This window comes from Acomys minous (assembly GCF_964271855.1).
Source record: "Acomys minous genome assembly, chromosome: 11".
NCBI classification, from domain to species: domain Eukaryota; kingdom Metazoa; phylum Chordata; class Mammalia; order Rodentia; family Muridae; genus Acomys; species Acomys minous.
This window is the reverse complement of record NC_140492.1, coordinates 3,585,000-3,608,519: the sequence shown is the minus strand read 5'-3', so window position 1 is coordinate 3,608,519 and position 23,520 is coordinate 3,585,000. Positions and strand designations below refer to the sequence as shown.

The 23,520-nt window shown below is 49.5% G+C and overlaps 1 protein-coding gene across 3 annotated transcripts in view; it reads right to left on the bottom strand.

Moving 5' to 3' along the window:
• KCNJ6 (potassium inwardly rectifying channel subfamily J member 6) overlaps nucleotides 1-23,520 on the bottom strand; it is a 238,041-nt gene that overhangs the window by 160,181 nt on the left and 54,340 nt on the right. For all 3 annotated transcript variants that reach the window (XM_084802333.1, XM_084802332.1, XM_084802334.1), the window contains exon 2: nucleotides 16,827-16,875. In XM_084802333.1, coding sequence (XP_084658459.1) covers nucleotides 16,827-16,857 — 31 coding nt within the window. In that variant the 5' untranslated portion in view covers nucleotides 16,858-16,875. The remainder of the gene's footprint in view (nucleotides 1-16,826; nucleotides 16,876-23,520) is intronic.

Below are 23,520 nucleotides of genomic sequence, written 5' to 3'. Positions count from 1 at the left end.
ATGCCTGTGTGGTGAGGTATGTGCGTGTGCCTGTGCATACGGCACGCTGAGTGGTTTCTTTCCTTTCTGTGTGGAGAACCAGCAAAGCTGTAAAGTGTCTCCATGGAAACTGGCTCTCCATCCATCAGGCCGCTGTGGTGTGAATGCATAATCCTCAAGGCGGGCTGGGACTAATGAGGCAACCTAATGGAACGCACACCAGGACCTTCTAGAACAGAGCTCCGTCCCTCCAGCCTCTAATTAGCTGCAGGCCTCTGAATGACTCAGGTGCTGTGCTTCATAAAGCTCCCAGGTTCCCACTTTTGATGTTTGGACAGTTTTGGGGTGTCCCCCTCACAGAGCCACCACATAGAGGTCTCCATAGTAACCTGCAACGCAATCACTTTAAAATGATAATTTCTCCGTAAAGACAAAACTCTCCAACCACGGAGAAGCCATTTATATTTCTACTGTTGGCATAATTCTCCGCCCTCCCCTCGCTCCTCTTCCTCCATGGATATTTTTCAATTCACGGAGAAGAATGGAATGATTTCAAGAAAAGTATCCCTGTTAGTCTGGGGCTGTCTTTCTCTCTTTTTCTTTTCTTTTCTTTTTTTAAATTTTTTTTCTTGTCTTGCTCCTTCCTCTCCCCTCTGTGCATTAGGGAATGGATATTGAGGCTCCAATCAATGCACAGTCAATCGTTTAAAGTTTCTCACAGGGCTCTAAATGCGTATGTCTCTGGCTGGTGAGAGGAGTGACCTATGGAAGCTGGGCTTCAAGGGTTAGTTAGGAAGTTATAAGTATTGGCAGATGGGATAAAAATTATTATCTGGTGAGTTAAAAATATCCAGTCCAGAGCTTTCCCACAGGCGTGTCACCTGCCCCTCCTCTAGGGTCACTGATCTCTTTTGCGAAAAGCAGCAGCTTTCCACGACACCCCAAACAGCGACGGGCTGATTATTTGCCCCAGTTTGTCACCGCGTTCATTTTGTTTATAGTTTCTTGTGTGGATCTTTATGGGTCTCCCTGGCAGGAAGTGGTGAACACTTCTAAAGTTCAACTAATTAGCCTTTTTTTTTTCCTTCAGGAAGGAAAAAGAAAGCCCACAGGATCGGTTCATTTGAGAAGCAAACTGTGCTAAGGTGTCTGCCCTTGCAGAAGAGGGACCAGGGTGTCTTTGCCTCAGCATTGTTGTCTGATTTGCCTCTCTGACTTCTTAATGGCTGGCATTTAAAACACCCACCCGTGTTATTTTGAGCATGCTCAGACATGGAAATTCCATCCACCAAATCCAAAGGGCAATGACTTTTTTAGGGGCAAAGTAACTTCTGGAGCTGTCGTTCCTCCCAGGTGAGGAGCTTCTGGCAGCCACACGTGGTCTGCATGTTAGTGACCGTGCTGGCCCTCAAGCTTGCATTCTCTGTGCTTTCACCTTAGAGGTTCCTATCTGAGCGAGGACACCCTTCAGAATGAAGTAAATCCTTAAAAATGGTGCCGAGTTTGTTTATTATTTACTTAAAACAAAGTCGTTTCTGTATTAAGAAAGCCAGGTCATCTAGAAGATATTCATTAAATTCTAGGTAATATTTTCCTAGAAAAATCTGAACAAATGAACAGCAAGCAAGAACATAGGTTAACAGGCCTACACACACTTGTGACTTCACACCAAGTAGACGTAATATTGCCTGTGCTGGGGACAAAGGACCCGAGATGGGATCTGCATTAGAGACTTCACGGTTTTGCATGAAAAGGAACTGTACAGTGAAGCGGCAAAGGAGCTTTTCTTGTTTGCTTTGCAAAGCTCAACTCCTTAGAACAAACCTGGCCCTGAATACAACTGCCTCCTTCACACTATGATGTGAGCTAAACCACATGGTGTCAAACTTTCAGCCAGTCCCCCAAACTTATGAAATCCTGGTATTTCCTTAGGTCCTTGGATTGCTGCTGGTGTGTGTGTGGGGGTTCCGGGGGTCAGGGGTTGCTCTGAAGAAGCCTCTGTAGATTCCCCTGCTTGCCTCCCCTCCCCCACATGTGGCACGGTGACTATCTTATCTTACTCTCAATCCTAATGAAGCTCCCCTTCTTTCCCTTTATGCTCCACCCCTTTCTCTCTCACACTTGCCCCATTTTCTCTCTAATACTCTTTCTCCTACCTGGCTGCGCAAGGCCCTTCCTCCCAATAACCCTCACTCCTGAATGGAACTATGAGCCAGCTTTCTTTTCTTGCACTAACTGCTATGGCTTTATCATCTTCTATGATGATTGTAGTTAACGCCCCTGCCAGAACTCACCCTGGCTGAGGTCTTAACATGTCCTCCAAAGGCCTGTATGTGGAAGGCTTGGGAGGTGGACCCTCCTGTGAAGAAAAGTGGAGCTTGGAGGAGATCTACATCACTAGGGTGTGTACTTGAAGAGGACCGTAGGACCCAGGCCTCTTCTTTCTGTGGCCAGGAGGCGAGTGACTTCACTCTACCACCTGTCTCCTCTCATGACATATATTATTCTGTGACAGCCCCCCCCCTCAAACTGTGGATGTGCCAGGCTAATGGCTGAAATCTTTAAAATTGTGAGCCAAAGTAAGACGCCATCTTCATAAGTTGGCTATCTCAGGTGCTTAGTTATAGCAACAGGAAGGGTGTTTTTATTGTGTGAAGAAGCTGACCTATGTGACTATGCTCCTGGGAGGTAGTTAGCTTGAAGGTCTTTGGGGATGGACCTTCCTTCATAACCAGGAACTGAAGCCACACGGCACTGATTCCTGCTCTGAGGCATGGCCTGTCTCTGGCTTGGGTGGTGATGACATCCTGAGTGGCCTGGGAGGTGTAAGGTGATTGCTTGGCTGAAGATCTGTGGTAAGGCTCAAAGCCACAGCAAGAGAGATTGGGCTCCTAGCAGCCGCTCCAAATGGTCCTGGCAAGCACTGAGGTGATGCACAGCCCCCGAGGAAGCCCAAGCGGGAGGGTTGGTGGGTCATCTCTCTGGCCACTGCCTACTGTCACTCCTTGAGAGCACCCCTACCTCAAGATACGTAGTAAATTCTGCCTGTCTTCTGTACAACAGTCTGTGCCCCATCTAAATCCTGGTGATCATGATCAGAAGGACCTGGAAGCTGCGAGGACGTCACAGCAAGGTCCTAGAGCATCCCCTTCCTAACTGCGTTGTAAAGTGTGGATCCACGTTGGATCCTGCAAGGTGGGGCCCATCCTCTGCAGCTCTGTCCTGCTCTCAGGTGCCAGCTACACACCAGGGGTCGCAAGCCATTTACTCATCCGACCTTCATTCTCTGCACACTCCTTGTTAAAATTCTAATGTTCTCCTTGACGCCCCCTCAGGTTAGATAAGACAGTGATTGATCTTTCCTGGGTCTGGAGTCAAATGAGGGACATGCCTCTGGGTACGTCTGTGGGGATATTTCCTAGAAAGTCTAGTTTTGTCTGATCCGGGGTGGGCAGCATCTTCTGGAAGTTGCCCAGATACATGGAGAGTTATGGAGAAAACTATTGCTGGAGGGAGCTTGCTGGCATCGGTGACTGGGTGACCGCCTCTGCTCTGTTATGGCTGCCGCTGTCAGTGTTGCTGCCTTTAGAACCTTGCTTCTTTGTCCCTCCAATGTGGCCAGTGCCTGTACTCTGCTTCCCTAGCACCTGACTGGGGATCCTAGGCTCCCAAGGCTGCTGTGCAGACTTTCTCCTTGTCACTGTTCTCTAGGTGACAAACTGTCACAGCCGTTTCCACAGCACTTACTCGGGGTTAGGCATGACAAGGCATCTAGCAGTGACTTAGAGTTCCCACGAGGATGTCTGCAGTCTCTGGGCATACATCACAGTACTTGTTAGGAGGGACTTGAGTACCTGAGGTTTGCTATCCAGAGATGCTCGAATCAACCTTCCAGCCACGCAGAGGGTTGGCTGTTTGCTATATTTCTGTACATTGTATGGTGGTGGATGCTCAGAGGTTCGTTCTGACGGGCAGCCTGGGGCTTTTGTGTCCCACTACTCCACTGAACTCTGTGTCTAGAGCTCTTACTGGGGTTCAACTACCAGGCATGAACAAGTGAGGCAGACACCCAAAGCGCTGGTCCCACAGCCAGACTCAAGCCTCTTGCCTCCTCCCTTCTTAGAGGTCCTGTTTGGACAGTGTATCCTGGAGCTATCTGGCCTACCATCATAATTCACCTCATTTACATAAGGAAGACTCTTTCATTACTAAGGGAATTCTACCACGAAGCATTTTTGTTTATCAGAACCCAGGGAGCCACACAGATATGGCAGTCTATATGATGGCACAGTCCAGGAATGACTGACAAGCCCCGCCCCCCCTCGACAAAGCCTCATTTCTTCTACAGTATTAGGTATGTCATGGTCAAATTTTCACTTCCTCTCTGGAATTACCATCAAGCGTCACACCGTCTGCCAAAAATACGTCAAACCACCGAGGCATGTGAGCTTTGTTCCCTCCCCAAACTGTTATTTTAGCTATTTTATTCTTGAATTCTGTCTCTCCAAACTCTGCGTCCTATGCGGGAAATCGTTCCCTTAGCGTGGATGTTCGGATATGCCTACTGCTCACCTGCTTCTGTCTCCTTCTCCTTACCTGGAACCAGTAACTGGCTCCCAGGATGCTCTTCCCTGGTGTGAGTGGAGGTCACACACGCCTGAGACATCAGCTGCAGAGCTCTTTCTCTTTGAGGAATACGTATTTATAAGTAAAGCTCCAAGTAGACCAGACCCCAGGTGGACATATCTCCTCAGAAACTGTGACTTAATGGGGCAAGTAGATCGGGCACTTTTGTCTTATCCATGGTCAACACAACAGAAAGGCCCCTGACTGGTGATGCACAGTGAACCCCTAAGTGGCAGTGTGTGTGTGGTGTGTATGTATGGAGTGTGTGATGTGTGTGTGTGGTATGTTGTGTGTGTGTGGTGTGCGGTATGTGTGTGTAATGTGTGGCGTGTGTCACATGTGGTATGTGTATTTGCATAAGAAGGCCAGAGTTCAACCCTGGGTGACTGCTCCATTGCTTCCATTCTTTGGAATAGGGTCTCTCTGAACCCTGGCAGGCTGGCCGGCCAGGAGGTGTTAGAGGTCCTGTCGCCACCCCAGGGTCACATGTGGGTGCTGAGACTCTGAACTCAGGTCCCTATGCTTGTGTGCAGGCACTTGACTGACTGAGCCATCTCCTCAGCTCCTACTCAACCTGTTTTTAACAAATCATGCTAACAAACCCTGTTAACAAAATTGTCATAACAAAGGCTCCTGAAAGCAGCTGCATGTTGGTGTAGCAGGGCTTCACTTGCCACCTTCTTCACATGAAAATGCCTCCATAGAAAGGAGACTAGACCAGATAAAACGGGGCACCTGGGTCTAGCACAGAAACAAGACGCTAGCTGGAAGAGACAGGAATTCAAGTCAAGAACTGTCACATAAGATGAGAGCATCTTTAGTGAACCCTAAGGAGTTCAGATTACCAACACATAAGAAGCATCCAGTGTTGGAGACCCTGAATAGGAAAGCAAATATGAACAGAAGAGAAGCAGAGATTTGCAGACTGCAGAGAACTTCATTCCTTTGCTTGTTGGCAGTGGATTGATCACCTGGGCTTAAAAAATCAATATGAAACCACCAGGAATGTTACCTCACCCCAGACCTAATCGGCCAAATAAAAACCCACAGAACATCCCATCCAAGCAGAGAGCACACGTTCTCCTGAAGAGTGGGCAAAGTGTTCTCTGTATAGATTGTAGGTTGGGACACAGGCAAATCTTAATAATTTATACCCATTGCAACCACATAAGGTTTTCCCCCCTTGCCATAGGAGTTGAGAATTAGGAAAGCTAACAACAGGACAAATGGAAAACTCATGTGGAAATCAAACACCACCCCTGAGCCAACAATGCATCAAAGAAACTTAAAAGATATTTAAAAATATCTCCAGATAAGATGTTTCCTATGAAAATGGAAGCAGTGTATCAAAACTCACAGGAGCTGGCCCAGCGGCTTCTGAGAGGAGCAGGTGCGGCAATAAATGTGTGCGCTGATGAAAAAGAAAGACCTCCACGGCCAGACTCTGTGCCTCAGGGAACTAGGAAAAGAAAGACAGCTAAGACCAAATGACAAGAAAATGGCCAAGTTGGCACAGTAGTGGAGCACACAAATAGGCCAAGTGTTGGTTTCTTGAAAAGGTAAACAGAATGAACTTTATCTGCCTTAAAATTAAAAGGGAGGGAGGTGGGCCCAGGTAAGGGCAGAAAGGGCAGAGGCACCCGACTGCCACCACCAGAGGCCAGAGCTCATGAGTCGAGTCGAGTCGCTGTGACTGTGACAGAGCACACTGGAGGTGTATAAATCTGGAGCCAAATGAGGTGGACCATGAAGAGGCAGCGATTCACAGGTAACCAGTATCATGCCAGGACAGGGAGCCCATGACCAAAAGATGTCCAAGAAAAGCCCGAGACTCAGCTTGCCTCCTGGAGGCTTCTACCAAACATTCAAGGAAAGTTAATGTCCGTCCTTTTTGAGCTCTCCCAAACTGGGATGGCAGGTACATGCCACTGCACCTGGTTTTCACATTGGTACCGAACATCAATCGCACTCTTTGTGTTTATGTGACATGTGCTTTACCAAGGGAGACTTCTCAGCCCAGTGCTCTAAGTATCCTTAGATGGCCTTGATAATAATAAAAATGTGGTATAAGATAAATAAGGAGACCATTTGCTTTGAATGCCTTGTAGGGGACAATTGCCGCTAATTTTATGTTCACTATGCATTGGCTTTTCACATATAAATATATATTCAACATATAACATTAGCCTTCAGTGTGCCTATTAGCTTATTCACACACACATGTACATTCGATGTAATAAATTTATTATGTGTAGTTGTAGGCATGACCACAGGCGTCGGCTTGAGCGCACATGCTGTTCAGCTCTAGCCTCGCTATGCAGTTTTGTGAAGCTCATTTGCAGAAGCTCAGAGGGAAGGGCCTGAGTGATGTGCCCACAGCCTCTTGGTACCACAGTCAGGCCACCCTGACGCCTCTTAGGACCCCATTGAACCATCAGGAACGTTTTGCTGAATGCCTAGAAACTTTCATGACTGCATTCTGGGCCGATGAGCAGTTCCCAGAGTCACTATTTAAGCACCGAGATACCACCTCCTGTGCACTGGCGCCTGAGAAGAGCAAGATGGAGGCAAAGCAGGGCCGTGCCCAGGAACACGGGAGGGGTCTCCTGCTGTGCCCCTCAGCAGCCCGTTCTGCGCTGCGCTTAGAAGGTGGTACCCATCTGCAGGTGCCCTCTGTTTCCCGAGTTTAATCCAGCTCAGTGGGAGAAGACTGGAAGCTTCTTTTCCTAGGGTGAATGCAGGAAGTCCATAGGCTGGCTCCGCACATGCATCTGTCGCAGGATGAAGAGCCAGGTTGGGAAATGGGGGTGCAGAGCAGGGTGTGAGTGGGAGGGTAGGGCAAGGTAGCGAGGGCAGCAGATTACTGGTAACAATTGCCTGAAGGGACTGGGAACTGCCAAAGCGGGCTGGGCTGGATAAAAAGCCAGCTCCAGTTGTCTTTGGTTGCTGTACTCTGAGGTGTCTGAGCCATTAAAATGCAGTGTTCTTTGCTGCTCGCCCTGGCCATCTGCTCGCTCTCCCAGAGCATCATGGGAGGCTCTGCTCCCTTGAGCATGCCTTCCTTGTGGGTGGGCTGTATCTCTGGCTGGCTGCCTCGGTATCCCTGTGGCCTCACTCAGGACCATGACTAGGTGTTCTGTTCTTATGGGCATCGGTTTTTTGTTTTTGTTTTTGTTTTTTTTTTTTTTGAGATTTCTCTTCCACTCACAGAAGGGACCAAGGAAAGCTTGGTATCTCAGACTCTAGCCTCACAGCCTGAGCGGGACCTGCACCGCCTCAGAAAGAGTTTCTCTTTTTCCTGCCTTGAAACCTGTTGTTTTCAGAGGTTGATGCGAGAGGGGGCTGGCGCCGTGGGTGGGAGGAGGGGACGAACCCTGGGCTTGGCAGGCGCCTGGAGGAGCAGGCGCTCAGAGCCAGGTGGCAGCTTGTGGGAGGAGGGAGGGGCTGGACCCTGCGATGGGCTTGGCAGGGGTGGTGTGAGGGGGAGTGTAAGGGAGTGAAGTGTGGGGCGAGGAGTCTAAAATGTACTTACTCTCCTCTGTGGGCTGCGGCAAAGGCAAGTCGGAGTGGAGGTCTGGACCCCCTCGTGGGGATTACTTTGTGTTTTGGGTCCAGAGTGGGACCAGGACCCCAACCATATTAGCTTAGAGAGAAGTCTGCAGAGCCAGAAGCAAGGCATCACTGGCAGAAGTGGGAAAGTAAGGGGACAATGGCAGTGGTGCTCAGGACTTCTGGAAGTGCTGGTCCAGCAGATAGACCGTGGTCCAGAGCATGGTGGTCCAGCAGATGGTAGTGGCAGCTTGGCTCAGGCCACTGCCTCTTGATCGGGAAGCTGAGCTGACTACTGGTGACACAAAGCTATTTTGTCTGTGGTCACCCGTTGTAAAGGAAGTAAAGGATGAACGAGGACCCAGATCCCCGCGATCCTGAGTGAGGGGGTAGACACTGAGCGAAATGCCATGCGGGACCCGGCCCGTGACACTGAAACAGAGCCCGATGGAAGCAGATGAGGATGGCAGGAGGAGACACGGATGTCTTCAAGCTGGGTTTGACATGAGCAACGGCTTGGAAAAAAGAAACGAGTGAGGAGAGTGGTTTCTTCTGAAAGTCAACAGGCAGGTCCTAAAAACTGTTGTCCCAGCTTCCGGGACAGAATGACAACTGTGCTCTGGAGCCAGCCTCCTCTGCCACCCCCTCGCCTGCTCCGGTATCTGCCAGCCCCAAAGGCTGTGCTGGTGCTGCTACTCACGAGCGCTGCCTCTCTGCAGGGCTGAGGCTCAGGTGCATCTGGACAGGGCAGAAGCGCTGAGGGCTCCGCGTTCTCCAGGTCAGGTGACTGAGCAGATGGCCACCACGAAATGGCACACACCGGCCAATTCTGAATCAATCATGAATAAAGAGGGCACGAGAGGGAGTGGTGCGACTAACACTGGGGCTGGTGGGCTTGGGAAGGGTTAGGGCATCAAGAACAAATGCTGCCATTACTGTGGAAGAAGAAACAGGGTGGCCTGCCCTCCCCTGCCCTCCCCTGCCTTCCTCCTTCAGTGTAGACCCGACCTTCGGTCTTTTAGCCAGGAGTGACTATGTCCCCTCCCTAGCTCCCCCCCCCCCCCAGCTCAAGTTTCGTGATATCTGGAGACTGCTGGCTCTCATGTCTATGAGGAGGATGCTACTGGCACCTAGTAGGTTAAAAGTCAAGAATGCTCCCTTAACATCCTGCCGTGGGTAGAATCACACCAGCTGATCAACATCCTGTGATCCCACTGGCCCCCAAATGCCAATGGTGCCAAGTTGAGAAATCCCAAGACTACTTTTATTTTTGTTTTTGTTTTCATTGGTTTTTGTTTTTGTTTTTGTTTTTAGTATCAGAGAAAGAGTATGGTGAGGGGGTTAGAGAGTGATTTTTTCACCTACTCACATATTTATTAGAAGGTGAGGGTCACCGTGACTTCTAAGATGCAAACGGAAAGGCCATACGTTTAAGAAGGCGAGTCTCCTTAACTTCCATTTGAATGAGCTCCCATAACTAGCAAGAGCCTCAGGCATAAGGAGACCGAGGTGTGCGTGCTGACTTTGCTGTTTTATAGATCTTGTGTGTTCCTAGTAGTGGCAATTCCTGTGCACATACAGTGTGTGTGTGTGTGTGTGTGTGTGTGTGTGTGTGTGTGCGTGTGCGCGTGCGCGTGCGCGCGCGCGCGTGTGTGCACGAGTCATCCATTAGGTACCATCTACCTTGTCTTACGAGCCTCTCATAAGAACCTGAGGCTCACCAGTTATGCGAGGCTGGTTGACATCAGAGCTCGGGAAAGGTGGACATACAAGCATGCACCAATACTTCATGGTTTTTAATGGGCTTTCTGGTAGTCCAGCCCGGCTCCTCAGACGTGTGCAGCAAACACTTTACCCCATGTTCCTAGCCCAGTCGGTCGAAGGTCTTACAGGGAAAGACAACAGTTTCTCAGAATGCAACAGGTAAGAGGAAGAGGCTGCCAACCCACCTCTGCTTAGCGTTGAAACTGAAATGATGCATCGAGCGAACGCTGCTCTCCTGTGATCTGGGATGCGAGCAGTGTGTTTGGTGGTACTCTAAGGGCCCCCCTGAGCATCTGTTTTATGGCTGGTGTTGCTAGTGGAGACAACAGGGACCATGCGGGTGAGAGGAAGCCAGTGTGGACAGCTCTCAGGGTGTGGATTAGCTCTTAGCGTCACAGGCAGAACCCATCTTTAAGAGGGGCCTCCAGGACCTAGTCCTGTTCTTTCTTTCTTTCTTTCTTTTTTTTTTTTTAAACAAAGCTTCAGGGTAATGGTGGGGCCACTTCTGTCCGTGGCCAGCCAATTAAAGCCTGCAGGAATACCTGCCCCGCAGCAGCCTGGCTGCCCACTCTCCTTACCAATCCTTGCCTCTCAATGCGCCTCTTTGCTGTGATGAGGAGCTAGAGGCCTCAAAGCTGTGGCTATCTAGCTACCCCAGTGGGTGGAAGACTCCACTAGAGGTGAGTCCTGGGGTCCGGGAAGGTGCTGTCCTACCAGAAGCGGTGGTTCAGTGCCCCGAGACGAACTGAGTATTCGGGAGGGGTAACTTCAAGTCCAGGTGCACTTGAGATGATGCTGTAGTCTCTGTGAGCCGGAGAAGCAGGTTTCCATATTTAAGGCAGAGCTTTGGCAGGCAGTGGCGGGTGAGGGGTGGGGGTCGGGGTGGGGGGAGCCTAAGTACTGCCGAATGGACCTGGTACAGTATACTTGTGTCTTGTTGAGCCCTGGCAGTGTTTTTGTCATGACAGCACCATGTATCCTCCTGCTGTGCCTGCCTGCTGCAAGAGGAGGGGCATCCTTCCTTCGTAGTCTGCTGACTGTATGGCAAAAACAACTCTAGACCAGGGAAGCACATTCCTGCCATTGCTGAGCCCTCAATTTTAATGCATTAAAATTCAAACCCACCGGCACCGGATTCTCACACCCTTCCTGCCGCTGCCTGTTGCTTCCTTCCCTGCTTCGGCCAGGCCCCTCCCTAAGCCCAGGAAGCCACATCACTAGGTCCCCCCCTGCCTTTCGGTTACTCCTGCTGTCCACCGCATCCTCTGGTACACTCTAGATCCACCCTATGTTGCATGCGGTCTCTCAGTGTATCTGTTCTTCAGGCTTCCAGCTGCAGTTCTCTACTTTTGTCCAACATGCCGCAGTCTACCCATAATGCCTTTGTAGAACCATTCTAAAAACCGCTAAGCTGCTTCAACACCTTAGGTTCCGCTCCCACAGGAAGACTCCTAGCCACTCACAGGCATGTTACCCACTGTCTGCCGTCTGTGCTCCCCGCTTCTCTGAGCTGCTTTCCCATCTCGGACTTCTTATGCTGCTCTGTCTGTTCTACACTGGACACCCACGCTCTCATCACCATCATCATCAGCCTGCTGGAAGCTTGCTCACCCTTTGGTTGACCTTCAGATCCGGGGGCATGCTAGGATCTGAAGGAAAAGCCTTGCTGGCCTGTGACTGCCACCAGTGCCAACCTGTTGGGTTACACTGCAACACGTATGCCGAGAGCCGTAGGTGTCAGCTCCCAAGGCTGCACGTGGTGCGGGAGGCACCCATCCTCTCGCCTTTACGCGCCTTAACACAACGCCAGATTACACCAGCTGCTCCTCAAAGGATACATGATTAAAAACCACTTTGCTTTAATAGAGCTAATGTAATGTGTGGCGATTGTAATCTGTTCCGTCTCCTCATCTCATGTGACAGGAGGAATGTTCAAATCTGAGCTGCATTTGATCTGTCTCTTTAATCAGGGTAGGCAGTCCCTCTACTTTAAAGCACGTGGGCACACCCTCTGGGCACCGTCTGCGAAGGGTCCGTGGCTCTGGAGACTGCTGTCTCTCCCTGGCTGGATCGGGACGGTCTCTGAAGCCTCTGAGAAGGAGCCTGCAGCCGGCTGCTCTGTCTCCATCCTGAAGGGAGCCGAGCACTTCCTCCCTTTCCCAGGATTTGTGCTGTGGTTGTGATATCCAGGTGAAGTGCATGTTCAGGACAGAAAGACCGCAAAGACCACAAGGGACACTTGATAGGGAAGGAAAGGCTTGAGACACGTGAGCCTGAGAGAGGCAGGTGAGAGGGAGGCAGAGGGCAGCAGTTCATCTCCAGGACTGTTGGGATGAACCCCATGTGTACTGGGAGGCCTCTATCCACTGAGGCAGCAACACCCTGCAAACATCTGCTGTTTAGGGCAAGGAGGCAGGAGCACAGTTCAGGACACTAGCAGGGGCTGCGTGGGGACTTCACGGGGCTGGAGACGGTGCCAGTTCAGGTCCTCAGCCTGCTTCATCCCTGCAGCCCTACAGGGTCATATTCTGACTGCAGTCCGCCCCATGGATGGGCCTGTGTGACGGGGTTTCCCAACGCATTCCCATGAGTCCGGAAGTGGGGGCCAGGAGGAACAGGAAAAGGGTGTGACCCTGAAGTCATTTGCCTAGGATGTTTATGCAAGAACAGCCCACAGGTGCCGACGGTGGCTCTAGAGGGCCTTGGAAGTTTCTGCACAGCCTCACACCTCCCATTTGTCATCCTGGGGCTTCGGTTTGTGAGCTCATGTCAGGACTTGGTTGCTCCAGTGTCACCTCTGATGATGGCACCGCCTGAGTCTTTGTGTGTCTATTTATAGACAGCATTCGACTGCTGGGCTCTGCCTTTCAGGCCACTGAGTGGATGGGCATTAACTCCTGGGTACCTGAAGGCCTAGTTCAGAGACTTCTTCCAATGTGAGATCCCAGCACTCAGGAGGCAGAGGCAGACGAATCTCTGTGTGTTCAAGGCCAGCCTGGTCTACAAAGTTAGTCCAAGATAGCCAAAGCTACACAGAGAAACCCTGTCTTGAAAAGCCAAACCAAACCAAAACAAAACCAAAAAAAAAAAAAAATTATTTTTTGTGTGTAAGTGTTTTGTCGGCATACATGTCTGTGCACCATGTGTGTTCCATGTGCCTGTGGAGCTGCAGTTACTGATGGTTGTGAGCTGCAATGTGGGTGCTGCGAATTGAACTTGGGTCCTCTAGAAGAACAGTTAGTGATCTTAACTATGGAATCCCCTCACTAGCCTCTGTCTACTCTTTTAAAATGGGGTTTCTGATAAAGTAGGAAAATATCCATTTCATAAATGCAAACAGAGATTACAACTTTAAAGGCTATTTAAGAAGTAGCCTTTGGAAGGTTGTAAGTAGGCAGCCAGTTATGGTCTGTGCACTGTGCTAAGTTTTCTCCCCACTGGCCTCTCTTGTGCCTCACGTAGCTCTCATGCCTTGCCTTACCCCTCACCATTTTTCTTGTTTACTCTCTCATGACTTCCATAATATAAATTTTCTGTGCTTTTGCTTTCTCTATTTCTCCACATCATTTTTCTTTCATCCAGTTTTTAATCTCCTTTCCTCTGCCCCTCCTCACTTCAAAGATAAGTCATTTTTAAAGTATTCTATGTATTAAACATGGCTGCTTTTCATTGGAAACTTAGCAGTCCATTGATATTTTTGCTTTTCACCGCTGAGTTTCTTGAGGTGGCTGTGGCTGTTGGTGGCAGGGGACGGGAAGATGGAGAGAGGAAGGTGCAAGCGGCTGGGTCTTCAGCGGTACTCTGACAGTGGCCCGAGAAGCTCCGTCACAGCTCTTGTCAAACACAGAGACAAGATCTGGTAACCAGATGGCTTTTGCTTGGCCGTGTGTCAAGTGCAGTGTTTACAGCTCTGCCAACCCATCTCAGGGCACCATGTCCTGGGTGTCTGTGGCTCTGTTTATGTCCCTGTCCTCCGGTGGCCATGGATGTGGTGTTCCCATTCGTTTTATGGAGTGGTGACTGTTCACCTCTCGTCACTTTACTGGTTTGAACTTCCTTACATAACGGTGCTCCTCTTCCCTCAGTAGTCTTTAATGCAGAGTAAATATTCAGTTGTGTATTTCATCATTCATGAATTTAATTCTAATATAGTGTTTATTTGTTAACCCATGATTCTATTTCACGGAGCCTAGAAGAGTGACAGCATATCTGGTATACATCCTAACGTGGGGCATCTTCCTAGGAATCGGTGAACTGCTACATTTGGGCATGATTATAAACTCTTTTCTTTAACCTTAAATTTCCTTGTACATTGGAAATTGCTGTGATTAACATCGCCTCCCCGCCCCCCCCCCAAGACAAAGTGATTGAGAATGGCTGTCTCCTTCTCTGCTCTTAAGAACCCAGAACCCAATTTTGATAGTGTTTTTCTGAGTTAGAGGATCCAAAGCCATTAAAAAAAAATAGGAGACAAATCTGAAACTTGACACCAACCCCATGACCGCCAGAGAAGATCCCGAGTCCAGCAGGATAGGAGAATTCAAACGTTTTAATCACAAACAGTGACCAGGACAGTGCAATATTTTTTTTTTTTGTTTCATTCAGTTAGGAGAGCTAAAACATGGTGTTAACTGCAGCCGAGAGTAAGTTTCTCACAGAGGCCCTGTGGAGAAGTTTTAGCTGCACAGCCCATGCTTAATACTCTCTGCCTTAGTTTACTCACACACTGGAGACTGAATTCACATTTGTGGACAGTGATGCTAGGTTCTAAGCTGTTGCTGTTTTCAGCACACAGGGGAACTGTGGGACTGGGCATAGAGGCTCATGTCTGTAATCCGAGCACACACAAGACTGAGGTGGGACGACTTCCATGAATTACAGGGCAGTCTGGGTTGTAGAGTGAGGAGGAGATGCAGAATAAAAAAAAAATAAGGAGAAATGAAAAACAGGAGAGAGGAGGCTGAGGAGGAGGAAGAAGAGGAGGAGGAGGAAGAGGAGGAGGAGGAAGAGGAGGAGGAGGAAGAGGAGGAGGAGGAGGAGGAGGAGGAAGAAGAAGAAGAAGAAGAAGAAGAAGAAGAAGAAGAAGAAGAAGAAGAAGAAGAAGAAGAAGAAGAAGTCATTTACAGTGGTCCTTAAGACACAGAGACGAGGACTTAGGTTTTGACTGTGGGTAGCGAAGGAGTGGCCACTGCCCACAGTCCCTCTCCATATTTGTGCCACATTGTGAAAGTTGTGTGACTCTGTTTCATGCCAGATCTGACAAGTGCACACACAGTGTGGAATTGGGAAGGCTTTAGTTATAAAGACCCAATTTGTCATGCCTCAGACCAAGAGGGGGATGTTTCCAGTGTGTGTAAGATCACGGGTGGCGCAGATGGGGCAGGCAAGAGAGCAGAGAGTGATACAGAACGGGAGAGCTGAAGAGACCAAGGATGATGCTTAGTGTGTCTGTTCCACCTGATGACATGGTTCTTGCTTACACAATGACATCAGCCTACATTAGGACTTATCTGAACTAACGCAGAGGCTTGAGGTCAGGAGCTAACGACATTTCAAGAGCGTCTTATCTAGGTATGGAAGGCATTTGGTATTGAGACTTTTGACTCTGCTGTAGGGACTGGGTGAGGTCTTGAGTGAATATGTATTGCTGACAAGGGTACTGCCATGTCACATACCAAAGCCGCAGCCTCATGGAAGTGGCAAAACTTTTCCTGAGTAAGGCTTGGAGGGATGGCAAAGCCTTTGTCTTGTTTGCATGTGAATGCTGACAGTACAGAAAATGTCCATCCTGTCTTTCTCCCTGGATGTCCTGAGGATGGCCTCCTGCAGAAATGAGCTAACCTTACCTCCTTGTTCATCTCTATGTGCGATCCTGCCTTCCTGTTTAACCACATATAACAGACACGTGCGCGCGGAGCATCCTCAGTGCTGTGGCTTCTCCACAGGAATGCACACAGCCCACCCAGCCTCAGCTTTTCTGTGTCCGTGGGTCTGTCATTCTCTTATTGGCCTTAGGGTTCCAGGGCCAAAACCAGGCAAGCAGGAGGCACTTTGTCACAGAGGGGCGTTCTCACCATTAGTAGCCACATCATCAGAGGAGTAAAGGAAGGCAGCCCATACCCTGGTGACGACACACAAGCATTTGCAGGCCTTCTGGGACTGTCCACGCGGAAGCATTCTCAGGAGCAAGGTGTAATTTCGAAAGAAGCCATAGTCAGCTTACTCCTGTCTCGCGGTCTTTAATACTTAAATGTCAGTGGAGGAAATTGCACTTGTCATTTGCAGAGTGATTTATTAAAATTATTTTCCCTTCCTTCTTAAAGATGCTTTGCGGATTCCATTCACTCAGCTTAAGAGCTTAGGGCATCGTGACACGTATCTATTCAGAATGAAAATCACTGCAAGCTACTTACACTTGGTGCAATCTGCTTTTTTCTGTTGGGAGGCTGCATGACACCTGAGTGTCTTAGCCATGACTCAGCATTCCTTCCTCTTGTCTTAGCTATGACTCAGCATTCCTTCCTCCTCTTCTGACACCATCCAGCCCATGGGCCAGGCACACCTAAAGCTTCTTCTAACCTGGGCTGAATGTCCGGCGAGTCAGACTGAAATTATTGTGGATTCCCAACTCCCAAAGCAGCAACACAAAATGAACCTACCTCCGTACTTTAGCTCCGTTTTTGGGCACCGTGTTTAGTCTGGAAACTTGATCCTAACCAAGATGAATTTTAAGCATTGCATAAAGCGATATTGATACCGTGCAGTACACTAAATCAGATAGACCTCTGCCCTTCCCAGAATTAAAGATGGAGCACAGATCAGACGGCCGCAACAGGATTCGGTCTTTGCAGGATTTTGTGTTTCTTCATTCAAAGCCAAAAGTAAATAATAAAATTTAAGTTACTCACTCATGGATTCAGTTAGCTTGGCCATGGTCATTTCCTCTTTGTGCTTTTCCTGGGGGAGAGAAGAAAAGATAATTATAAATAAAACATGTCTTAGATATGAATAGATATAGCACACCGGTTGCAGCCACCTCTCTCTCTTTTTTTTTCCCTAGGTCAGTCATATTACAGCTCAGCTACCAGAGAGTCACTGAAAAGAGGGTTTTTTTTTTTTTTAAGGCATTAAAAACCTTTCTACTGCTCTTGGCAGTGAGCGCCTGTCACACTGATCTTGGATATATATAATTGGTGACGCACGACCAGTTTTCAAAACCTCTTTGACACTGGAGTTTTGACATCCATATGCCAAATTTTTGCTCTCTGTTTTCCCTTATGGATCCTTTTTTTTTTTTTTTTTTGGTATTTTTAGAGTTGATATTTTTGTAGTCATTTAGTTTCCAAAAAACTAGATAGATTTTATACATCTTCCTTTGTCTTACTTTTTGGGTTCCTTTGGAGTCTTCTGAGAGTCCCTGTGTCTGTTTGATGGTTCTCTAACCTATTTTGAGATGAAGATTTTGTTTCAACCAGATAGAGGCTGCAACCAGCCGTGGCCAAGCTGAGCCACCCAGAGACTGCCTTGTCCTAACTGAAGGCAGACTCTGGGGGTGTAGAGGACAGCAGCCCCTCTCTCTGAGCTCTCTCCCGCCCCTTCAGATGATGGTGGTTTCCTTTGCTCCCTCAGCTCCTCACCTGAGCAGCCAGTTAGACATCAGTGATGGTGGCTTTGCTCCATGTAACTGTCTGGTTGTGAGAATCAGACATTTTTACCATAAAGTACAGAAGACTACCCAGGAAAACTGCTCCCTCCTAACTCCATGTCTTGACAAAGTCACAGGAGCAGGAGTGAGCAGCTTTCTGTCCCCATTAACATGTGTGTGTATGGGCATGCATGTGTGGATCGGCATATATGTGTGAATGGGCACATGTGTGTGTATGTGCGTGTGTATGTGTGAGTGTGTGTATGTGTGTGTGTGTTTGTGTGTGAGTGTGTACATGTGTGTGTATGTACATGTGTATATGTGTATGTGTGTGTACGTGTGCATGTGCACGTGTGTATGTGCGTGTAGATATATGTGTATTTGTGTGTGTACATGTGTTTGTGTGTGAATGTGTATAGGCATGCATGTATGTGTGTTATGTGCGTGTGTATGTATGTTTGTGCATGCGTATGTGTGTGCATGTGTGTATGGATGTGTGTGGGGGCATGTGGAAGTTAGAAGGCAGCCTCAGGTGTCAGTCTTCACCTCTCTATGCTGTTCAGTGCTGCACACCCTAGGTTAACTGGGCTGTGAGGCTCCAGGGATTCTCCTGACTCCACCTCTTATGTCTCCTTTGGAATGCTAGGATTGTGTGTTTGGCGTTGTGTGGGTTTGGGGATCCAAACTCAGGTCCTCACTTTTGTGTAGCGAGGGCCTTGCCCTCTGGGCCATATCTCCCTGGTCTTCTAGCCCCATTCCTGTGTCTGCCTATTTACTGACATGGAAACACAGCATTATAAATGTCAGCACAGCACACCTGATGCTTTAAGCTATGGAATCTTGAATACCGAGCTCACATTTTCCCATGTCAGTAAAAGACAACATCATCATTTCAAGATTTTGTGGCTTTCATCCTGGCGGCCAGAAAAATCTCTATTTAATTTATTTGCAACAGTGTATTCCTTTTCCCTTTCATTTGTTCACTTGTTTTCTGCTATTCTATAAAATGCCCCATTTGCCCACAGGAAGCAGCCTTCACTAGTGTGCAGAGCTGCCTCTCCCTGCGTTCACCCACAGGAAGCAGCGTTCACTAGTGTGCAGAGCTGCCTCTCCCTCCTTGCTCGCCAGCTTGCCCATGACAGCCACACCTGCCTCCCCATCTTTGACAAAATGACAGGTGGAACTTGGTGCCTTGTTATTACACATATTTTTTCCTTGGCCATTGTTTGCTTATAAACCATCAACTTTTGGCTTATGCTGCCGTTTTTCGGCTTCACTGACATCAACACACGTTCTTAGAAGCCCAGGGTGGCGTTTCCGTTTCCCAGTGGCCAGCCTCGCAGGATACCGAGCACAGCACAGCTGCTTGGCTAACACCTGAAATGTATTGTGCTGGCTTAGGTGTCACAGCTCGGCCAGCAGAACCATTAGACACCCTTCCTGTGGGATATTCCTACACTGAGAGGTGTGCTTTGACAGGAGTCCCGAGTCACTGAGCCCGTAGTGATGACAGTGAAAGCAAAGCACTGAGAGCCCTAGCCAGCCCCCTGTAGTTCACGTAGACACGTTGTGGGCCAGTGGAGATGTTGAGTGTCCTGTGGCACAAACAAGTACGGTGGCCGAGAGGAGCCTGTCATGTGACACTGGTTCATGCCATGTATACCCAGTATGCAAAGGGACGGCTGCAGGGACCAGCAGGCCTGAGGAGGCTGTGACAGTTCCGGAAGAGACTCGGGGAGTTTCACCCTTGCCCTCCAGGAACCTCTGCCGTGGAGGCTTGGCATCTGAACTCCCTCTATTTGTTGCCCCCACGCCCTCGATCTGGCCCTCGGCCTTCGTTCTCATTGGCCAGCTCCGAGTTCCTCACACCTCCTTTGGATAACTGTCCCCTTCTTCCTGGCCCAGGCGTGAGACCCCCAACACAACAGTACAATCTGCTAGTTTTATGGCAAGTTAACACTTCTGGGAAGAAGGAACGTCAACTGAGAAAAATGCCTCCACCAGATTGGCCTGTGGGAAAGCCTGTGAGGTGTTTTCTCCTTTGGTGACTGCTGGGGGTGGAGTTGGGGGGCACAGCTCACTGTAGGCAGTGCCGTCCCTGTGCTGGTGGTCAGAGAGCAGGCTGAGAAACCGGCGAGGGGCCGTCCAGCAGGCAGCGCCCCTCCACTGCTTCTGCATCAGCTCCTGCTTTGAGTCCCTGCTACCACCTTCCTGGATGGTGGGCTACAAGCTGTAAGGTGGAGCAAACCCTTTCCCCCTTAAGCGCTTTTAATCTTTGTTTTTCTCACAGTGAAAGCAACCCTCACTTGGACACAGAGACACCCAGATTTGGGGCATTCTGTCCTTAAAAATGCCCTTCAAGGTAATCCCTCTTCTTGTGTGTGGCTGCATCTCTTCTCAGGACAAGCCTGCCGGCCATGTCCTGGACTCTTTCTCTTACTACTGGACGGCCCTTGGAGCTCTTTTTCACTCCAGTGTGGTGAACGAGTGTCTCAGGCTTAGAGACACCAGTTCCTAGTTGCGCCATCATTTCCCTCTTCTCTGTACTTAAAGGGAAGCTCTGACATCGCAAAAGGAAGGGTTTGTAAAAACCCCAAGTTTAGCTATCTCAGACTGACTCATCTATAGCATAACGTACAGTGGAAATCACGACATATGTTTCGGGGTTAGTAGTTTAGTCACTCCACTGGGTGTCTTTAAACTCCTTATGGCCTCCCCTTATTATCAGAAGGCTGATGTTTGCAATTGCATGGCATGTGGACCCAATAAAGCCTGCATATTCCATTCTTGGTCCCAAGTAAGCGCTCCACATTCTAAGCCAAGGCTCCCTCCGTAGTAAGTGGCTTCCTGGTTGTTGGATTTGCATTACTGGGAAGAGATTCTGAAATACAGCCCGGCAAAGCGGGAAGACGTTCTGCCAGCACTGATCAAGTCCAGCCCCACAGAGATGGCAGTCGATACAACTAAACTCAGGAGAGAGAGCCGTGCCAGGGGAGGGACTCCCAGTGACCACCCATTTCCTCTTCCTCCCCTGCCCCAGCACCTCAGTCGGCCTACATTTGTTCTTCCCAGCTCTGTCCACTCAGCGCCGTCCTCCCTTCCTCCACTCTAAACACCGAAGAGTGACTTTAAGTTGTCCCAGGGAACCCTCAACACATAAGCTGGACCTAACCACCACTACAGTTTGAGTGTAACCGGCTTCTCCAGGCTTTGTAATTGCAAGCACCTGCTGCTCCGCTGGTCTCACTGCTTGGGGGAGATTGTACAACCTGCCGTCCATGAGCTTAGCTGGTGGGTGTGGGGCTGTATATGCAGGCACCAGAGGCCTTAGGCCAGCCCTGCTCCAGTACAGCTCTTCGCTTGCTGCCTGCTGCTGTTATGTAACAAGCCATACAGGGAGCTCCCCTAGGGACCCGCTGCAGCCAAGGTGCCTTCCTGCTATGGCGGACTGCAGTCCCGATGCCATAGGCCAAAATAAACCCTTTCCCTTCCAACTGTTTAGTATTTGGTTGTAGTGGCCATAGAGGCACAGGTGTTGTGCTTGAAGTGAGTATTCCTAGCTAAAGATGCTGTCAGCTTTGTCCTTAGTCAGGGCTGGCTGTGTCCCTGCATCCCAGGGCTGCTTTGTACCTTCCTGCCTGGTTAGTACCATCCCTTCTGTCTAGACAGCCCAGATTCTGTTTGCCCTTCTTCCCTGCCGCCAGAAGTGATCCCGAAGAACTCCACTAGCTGCCGTCCTGTCTCTAATTACTCTTTCCGAGCATCCTTCTTGGGTTTAATTGGTAAGCGCTGTGTTCATGCATAGATACTTTCCTGTGTGGAAGGGGACAGGGCCCATGAGCCCTCATGCCTAACTGAGGAGCTATGGGCAGGTCATCCACACTCTAGCGGATGGCCCCTTGACAGGAAAGCATGAACAGCACAAATTGGAGTCTACAGTGGGCAGGGAGGTCGGGGTGGATTTGGGAGGAGTTGGGGAGAATGTGATCAAAATATTTCAGATGAAATTATCAAAGAATCAATAAAAACATTTTTTTAAAAACCCAAAGATGAGTTAAATAAAAATAAGCAGAGAAGAAGCTAGTTGTGGCTTGCTGAGCACAGATCCTGCCCAACCTCCACCACAGCCCTGGGAATGGGCTGCCAGACTTGGCTGTGATTCGCTTCTAAATGTGACTACTGGTGGCCTCCTAAGGTGAACAAACAAACAGTGCCTCTGTGTGCCAGGGACTTTCCTGTGCGATGGCTTTCCGCGGGGAGCCAAGGGTTCTGCACCAGAGGTCGCCATCATCTCAGTGTACCCTTCCAAAGGAAAAGAAATCCAGAGAATCTTCCTTGTTCCGAGAATAGCTCAGGCTGGCTTGCAGAGTGGCGCTCTTGTTTATTTGGGTCTTGCTTGGGGTAGGGAGACGCTATGAGGAAGCAGATTTGAATGGGGGAGTTGGAAAGCCTGGAGGAAAAGGGGTCTTGGCGTGACCACTTCTTAGCCGTTTACTAATTCTCTGTGGGCATTTCAGCATCCTCTGTGTAAGTGGGGATGTGAGGCATGTGAACGTCCCCGTCTGGGAGCCTGTTGCCAAGCACACTAGACGGTGGGCACAAACACACTGAGGAGTTAGGGCTCCATGTGTCCCCTATCCCAGTGCCCTTCAGCTGCCGTGCAGAAGCTGGGGTACGGCTGCGGCTGCCTTCACATCTGAGAACAAACGCTGACTTTGACATTCGGGCAAAAGAATCTTCCCTGGAGTTGACAAGACTGCCAGTCCCTCAGGGTAGACTCGCCAGGAGTGAGACCGTGCGAACTCACCCCAGCCCAACAAAACGAGACACCAGGGCCTGGGACCTGGTGAACTGCTCATGAGGGCTGGGTTCTAGCTCCGAGGGCAGCCTCCTGTGGTGGTGCCCTCTTTCTGTAAGTTGAACCAAGCATGTCACCGGTGCTGAGGGAGCTCTCACTGTTGTGTTAGAGTGGCGTGAGACTCCCGCTGGAGCTCCACTCCCAAGGGTAATGATGCTTACTGTTCTGTCTGGTGGCATTCTCTCTGACTCACCTGGGAGTCACCGAAGGCTCAGTGGTTGGTGTGTGACTGAGTGTGTATGCACATGTGCCAGTGTGTATGCATGCTTGCATGTGAGTATTGTATGTGCTAGTATGTGTATGTGATATGTGCGGGTATTCGTGTGTGATATGTATACGAATGCACATGAGTGTGTGTGAGAGATTTCTGTATACGTGTATGTGCACACAATTTGTATATGCATGTGAATGTGGTGTGTGTATGTATGTATACATATGTGTTGGAATGTAATGTATGCATGTGATGTGTATATACATCCATGTGTGCATATGTGTGAGTGTGTGTTTGTATATACATGTGGGTGGGAGAGAGAGAGAGAGAGAGAGAGAGAGAGAGAGAGAGAGAGAGAGAGAGGAGGGAGGTGACATTCACAGACTAGAGCTTTCAGAGGGTGGAGGAGGCTCTCCTGCTGCTTGGGGTACCCTCGGCCCCAGGTAGGGATGGCTGTAGGCAGAAGCTATACAGGATGGAGGAGAGGCTCATTCAGCCTGATATATTTCAAACCAATCATATTTGCATCTCAGATATTTTTATCTCTCTAAACTGTGCTCACAGTCACCAGAAAACTGTGATCTCCTTTTACAAGCCGGCAAAGGACCATTTCTGCACGGTGGGAGGCAGTCCATCGGCTCTTATCTACAAGCGGACCTCCTCCCTAGGCTATGCAAGGCCTCAAGCCTTCTGCTGTGGTCTTCGGGGGTGGGGTGGGGTGGGGTGGGGGTAGGGGGGCGGTTTCTCCAAGTGATGTCCCTGGCTCCTCCCTGCTTCCTTTTCTGGCCTGAGGCTATACAAGTCCCTGGAAAACACATGGAATGAGGGAGGAGCATCCTTAGGCAGGCAGCCACATGGGTGCCCCTTGCCTGTGGCATCCTTTCTATG